Source organism: Camelina sativa, chromosome 18, assembly GCF_000633955.1.
Source record: "Camelina sativa cultivar DH55 chromosome 18, Cs, whole genome shotgun sequence".
Lineage (NCBI taxonomy): Eukaryota > Viridiplantae > Streptophyta > Magnoliopsida > Brassicales > Brassicaceae > Camelina > Camelina sativa.
Genome location: NC_025702.1, coordinates 14,321,543 through 14,326,790, shown reverse-complemented (window position 1 = coordinate 14,326,790; position 5,248 = coordinate 14,321,543). Strand labels below are relative to the sequence as shown.

Here is a 5,248-nt window from a genome sequence, read left to right as displayed (position 1 = left end):
AGTAAATGAGGATTATTTATTTCCCCCCAATTATTGAGTTTTTTTTTTCTCCTTTTTTTTTTAATTTTAAAATTTGGTTGTCGAATTAATTTTAGTCGGTAGTTAATATATTTTATGTGTTCTTGTTTCACGTGTTTGTTTAGTTTATGATGTAACGAATGGGTGTTGGGGAAAACTTAATACTCTTTATCTTCTATAATGATACTCTCCTCTTGGAGGTCTAATTTGGATGTGTCACATTCCCTCCTATATATATGTCTGCAACTTGTGTTTTGCTTTGCTCCATTGAGAACATTAGATCTTGTAACACTGGAAAATAGCCTATCCAATATTTGTAGATAATGTTAACACTTAATACACGCACATTTACCAACTTTTGTATGATTGGTAAAAAAATTGACAATCGAATTCAATACAAATCCTATGAGCTATATAACAATAACCACAACAAGAAGATAAAAAATAAAGAAGAAGGGACAATACTAGATTTGGTCACAACCTTATGTTTCTGTTTTAACAAGGTTGGTCAGTTACGCAACTAAGAACACCTACTGATGGATGTATGGCCTTGAGAAGTGAAGCTGGTCGAGCTACCATACTCGACATTTTCGCATAGCTAGGAGAATCCTCATTCCCCGACGGTGTAAAGAAAGCGCCGTTAACCATTTCATCTCCTTCTGATTTCCAATTCCATTCCATCCATTCATCGTCTCCATTTACACTCTCTCGCTTTGTAATCTGTGTATAAGAGGACATGTGAGTTTTAGACGTATATGGAGTAAACATTTTGGTTAGAGCTAATCCATACGAAAAAGCAAAAAATAACACATAAAAATCAAATTAATTTAGGATCAAGTTATGAGTTCGGTCTAAATTTTAGTTCGGTATTGATCACAAAAGTCTTATATAATTTCATGTTCTTTTCATCTTCATATTTCTTATAATTTGTAATAAAACACATCAAACCATAGCAAGTTGTAATATCAATTGTGAAACAAGATTAAGGTAAATTATACAAATTGTTATGTTAAAAACGCTCTGTAGTTTTGTGGAGCACATGTCACGAACGTGGACGTACCTCCTTGGTGAACTGATTATCTGAAGCTATGAAAACATTTCCCTGGCTAAAGATGGTTGGATTAGCACTTCCACCAATAGCATACATCTTCCACTCCCTATAAATGTTATTCACTATGTGAAAATATCCATGCCTACACCTACACACATTATAGCTCCATTAAATTTTACAATTAGTACTTCTATACTATACATTAGTACTTTTAACTTATAAATTTGATCAGATTGTACTAGTTACCTCGGCATTCTCTGAACAAGTCCTTCACCAAAATAGTTAAAGGCGATCGTAACTCGCATATCCTGATCACCGGAAAACTCATCACTATGACCCAAAAGCATGACTTCATTATGATTCAACATGTAATTATTCGAAATCGTTATATCCGTGGATCCATTCACCGCATCAATAAGCCCATCGTAACATCTCTCTAACGTACAATGATCAATCCAAATATCCCGAGACTCGAATATCGAGATCCCATCTCCATCCGAGTATCCTCCCAACGACCGTTTAGTAGGTACACAATCGTGTATATAAAGATTGTTTATAATTATATTACTAACTTTATATAAAGTTAAACACGGCCCGTAACCTATTTGCACGTTGTTTCCTCTACCGTCAATGGTTTTATACGATGCTACTTGGAGATCTTGTTTTAGTTTAATTACCATGTCTCGATCAAAAATAATCCATAGAGGTTGATCTTGTGTTGCACCGTACCGTAGCGTACCTGGAGATGGGTTTAGAGGATTGTCGTCTCCTGAATCAGTTACCGTGTAGTACTCGCCAGCTCTACCGCCTATCGCATCGCGTCCGAATCCAACCGCGCAATCCGCGAGGTTTCTGCGGTTGTCCTTCCACTTCTCGTCGCATCTCCAGCACTCGTCGATTACGTTTCCATTTGCTGATGAGCAAGAAGACTCTGTTGAATTTGACGGCACTGATGTTGATAGTTGCCTTACGATTGGCGGTTTAGGAACCGCAAACGCAAACGCATAAGAAACGTTTAAGAAAAACAAGAAAATTGTTAATACAATTGACATTTTATTGTGTTACAAAAGAGGTTAGAAATTACTAACAATTTCACTATGAACAACGTTATGTTGTATAATTTGTTCAAATATATATGCAAGAGAAAATTAAGTGCGCTACAAAATAAATACGGAGGTAAGTTAAATTAGGTGAAAATTGAAGGGATTGGGTCCAATACATTACGAAGACATTACGCCGTTTTATACCGGTGGATTTGATTTTTATAAAACAAAAACTATAACAATAACTGAGGCTATTAAATTGTTTACCTCATTTATACTAACTACGTGCCGTTTGAAAAGAATCGTTAACATGTCATGTAGTTTATACTTTGTGTCCTCAAACAGCACACATGGCTGCCTCATCGTGCGTTTGTTTCGTCCGTTAAAATGGTAAGAAGACGGCACACATTTTAAAGCCACAACATATAAACAGCGTGAAGTTTAGTTTATTTTATCCTCTCATCCTGTTGTGTTTAGCTCTCTTCCTGTTTTGTGTGAAGTGAAACAGAAACAGAGCAAAATGGCAATATCTCAGCTTTTTGCTCCATTGCCATCTCTCACCGGAACTCTAACCCTAACCGGTCGTCGTTCTTTACTCCCTCTAAACCCTAATACCCAATTCCCAAAATCTAGACTTTCCAGGGACAGAGCCGCCACACTCGTACTCCAATCCAAGGGTGATGATTCCGTCGACGCATCAGATCGGATAATCTCAGCCGTCTGTTACTTCTACCCATTCTTCGATGGGATTCAATACGGTAAATTCATCATCACACAGTACCAACCTTTCCAGATTCTCATTCAACCTTTGTTTCCTGCCATCAGGGCTTTCAAGAGCTTCCCTTTCAATGGGTTTCTTGTCTTCATCACTCTCTACTTCGTCGTCGTGAGGAACCCTAACTTCAGCAGGTACGTTAGGTTCAACACGATGCAGGCGATTGTGCTTGATGTGCTGTTGATTTTCCCGGATTTGCTTGAGAGGAGCTTCAATCCTAAAGATGGGTTTGGTTTAGATGTGGTGATGAGTTTGGACAGCACTGTCTTCCTCTTCTTGCTTGTCTCTTTGATCTATGGATTCTCTGCTTGCTTGTTTGGTCTCACCCCCAGGTTGCCCCTTGTTGCTGAGGCTGCTGATAGACAAGTCCTTTGATGTAAGAACAAATGATATGTTTTGTATGTAACACATATGCTGTGATTGTAACTTTCTCTGTATTGGATCTGTTTCTGATAATCAAAACATACAATGTAACTTTTTGATCCATTGAAAAAGGTTCCTACAAGAAAGTTGACAAATGAAAAATAGAGAGAGAGAGAGATATCATATAACAATTCCTGATTTGATTAGTTCTCCTCATCACATATCTGAAAAAGCAATATGGTGAGGAAAGATCAATTCTGTAACACAACAGTGGTGACTGTTTTTACATATCTGCACTCATCTGTCTAATGAAAGGGACAAAGTTGTTCCAGTTCTCGACCCTAAAGATCTTCTCATTCATTCTGCAAAATGTAAAGGATCTTAGAGTGTCCCCATTCGGTTGCACACAGTTCTCTCGTATTTGCCTTAGTCCCATCTGTAGCAGAATTCATTCAAATATAAACGGTTAATAATCAACACTTTGACCTCATCGTATAAGGACTACAGAATGTGCAAATCTCTCACCTTATCAAATCTTTCGCTTGTGTTTCTGCCAGTCACATGTAGTGTCCACTTCTTCGAAACATCGTGTATCTAGCAGAAAAAAGTGACAATGTTGATCTGTCCATGTTGGTTGTCTCAATGAAGAGAAGCTAATATCGCAGCACAGATAGAACAGAGAAACTAGACCAGTTTGGAGTGTGTATCAATGGAAAGTAAATAGTGCTACAACATTGAACGGTCTAACTACAAGCAACATACATAAATCTTCACATGAACAATTCAACATACATAATTGAATTCTAGTTCAAAAGTTAACCAAAGAAAGTACCTGTCTACGCAATCCTTCAGGGCTGCAAAGATATTTCTCAGGTGTTTCACTGTCTGCCATATCTAAACAGCTGGAAAAGGTATGAGAGATTCATCTCGTCAGTAACACAGAACCATGCAGCTTCGATAAATTATGTGATTAGTAAAAGAAAACTTAAGAAGAAGGCTCTTACGGGATATGCAGAGCAGCACCATGGCGAGACAAGACAGAAGCTACAGGGTCATAACCATCCCTGAGGGCAGTATTGTAATAACCTGCAGTTAGTTCAGCAGGATGTGAAGATGTCTTGTACCACCAATAGATTCCACCAATTTTTGCAACCAGCATTACAGAGCTTTTCTCTTCTTCCTGACGTCTCCGCAAAACATCGGCTGCCTTTGCAAGAATAGCATCAGCATGACAAATTAACTTCCCACTGTACCATTCCTATAAATGAAAAACAGTTCAACTGTTATTTATAATCCAACCTACTAGCCACTTTTGCTGAACACTACTCAAGATCATAATAATGCGGATATGATAACAGAATTGCCAAAATATGATATGAGAACATACTAGAAAGAAACGACCATAGTCAGAGAGAAAGCTATCATTGCCCTCCTCAAAAAAGGGAACACCAGAGGGAAAGCTGTTATAGCAGCCAGTATCTGGAGGATCTCTGCCTCCCCATTGAGGTTTGCCTTCTTGGGATGCCACTGCCATCAAATCTTCCATCCTAAACCAAGTAGTATAGTTCGCAATCTGTAAGTGTATTTCGCACAGGCAAACAATTTTTTTGAATAAAGAGTCACTCACATGTACTTGTCATGACACTGGAATTCACCAATTCCAGGGAATTTCCACCTCCCATCTCCAGAAGGATGTGCAGGATATCTGCCAGAGATTCCATGTAAGAAACGTATATTATAGATGTTGTGGCTTATGTAAGGTAGTCCACGGAAAATAAGAAGTACCTAAGCTCTCCCGATGGACCAAGACCTACACTTATTTCTTCAATCACATTCCCAATATACGCTTCAAATTTTGTAGAAAAACTGAGCATGAAGTCCTCATAGCATTGGACAGCAGTACGGCCACCGAACAAAGGAAGTTGATCGACTCCAAGTGTGAGATAGTCATTGTTGGAAAATCCATTTTTATCTCGATAGTATATATCCTTATTGACG

The 5,248-nt window shown here is 38.2% G+C and overlaps 3 protein-coding genes across 6 annotated transcripts in view; 1 reads left to right on the top strand and 2 right to left on the bottom strand.

Moving 5' to 3' along the window:
* Window positions 306–2,121, bottom strand: LOC104761621 (putative pectate lyase 21). Its single transcript, XM_010484736.2, has 3 exons — window positions 1,316–2,121; window positions 1,079–1,217; window positions 306–738 (listed from the first exon to the last, which is right to left on the bottom strand). Exons 1-3 carry the CDS (start codon window positions 2,119–2,121, stop codon window positions 514–516), a joined length of 1,170 nt encoding a protein of 389 aa, XP_010483038.1. The 3' UTR covers window positions 306–513.
* On the top strand, window positions 2,569–3,373 carry LOC104761620 (protein TIC 20-v, chloroplastic). The gene has a single exon (XM_010484735.2). The coding sequence runs from the start codon at window positions 2,633–2,635 to the stop codon at window positions 3,260–3,262; it is 630 nt and encodes a 209-aa protein (XP_010483037.1). The 5' UTR covers window positions 2,569–2,632; the 3' UTR covers window positions 3,263–3,373.
* Window positions 3,431–5,248, bottom strand: part of LOC104761619 (inactive beta-amylase 4, chloroplastic) — a 4,281-nt gene continuing 2,463 nt past the window's right edge. For all 4 annotated transcript variants that reach the window (XM_019240552.1, XM_010484732.2, XM_010484729.2 and 1 more), the window contains exons 5-10: window positions 4,878–4,955; window positions 4,638–4,797; window positions 4,255–4,508; window positions 4,083–4,152; window positions 3,776–3,844; window positions 3,431–3,686 (exon numbers count right to left, since the gene is read on the bottom strand). In XM_019240552.1, the coding sequence (XP_019096097.1) occupies window positions 3,534–3,686; window positions 3,776–3,844; window positions 4,083–4,152; window positions 4,255–4,508; window positions 4,638–4,797; window positions 4,878–4,955 (784 nt within the window). In that variant the 3' untranslated portion in view covers window positions 3,431–3,533. The remainder of the gene's footprint in view (window positions 3,687–3,775; window positions 3,845–4,082; window positions 4,153–4,254; window positions 4,509–4,637; window positions 4,798–4,877; window positions 4,956–5,248) is intronic.

Excerpts from the sequence above, each read along its gene's own strand:
- LOC104761621 (XM_010484736.2), bottom strand. The coding sequence starts at position 2,121 with ATGTCAATTGTATTAACAATTTTCTTGTTTTTCTTAAACGTTTCTTAT. Across the intron at positions 1,218-1,315 it reads CTTGTTCAGAGAATGCCGAG|GTGTAGGCATGGATATTTTC; the intron begins GTAACTAGTACA and ends TAATGTGTGTAG. Across the intron at positions 739-1,078 it reads ATAATCAGTTCACCAAGGAG|ATTACAAAGCGAGAGAGTGT; the intron begins GTACGTCCACGT and ends TCTTATACACAG.
- LOC104761620 (XM_010484735.2), top strand. The coding sequence starts at position 2,633 with ATGGCAATATCTCAGCTTTTTGCTCCATTGCCATCTCTCACCGGAACT.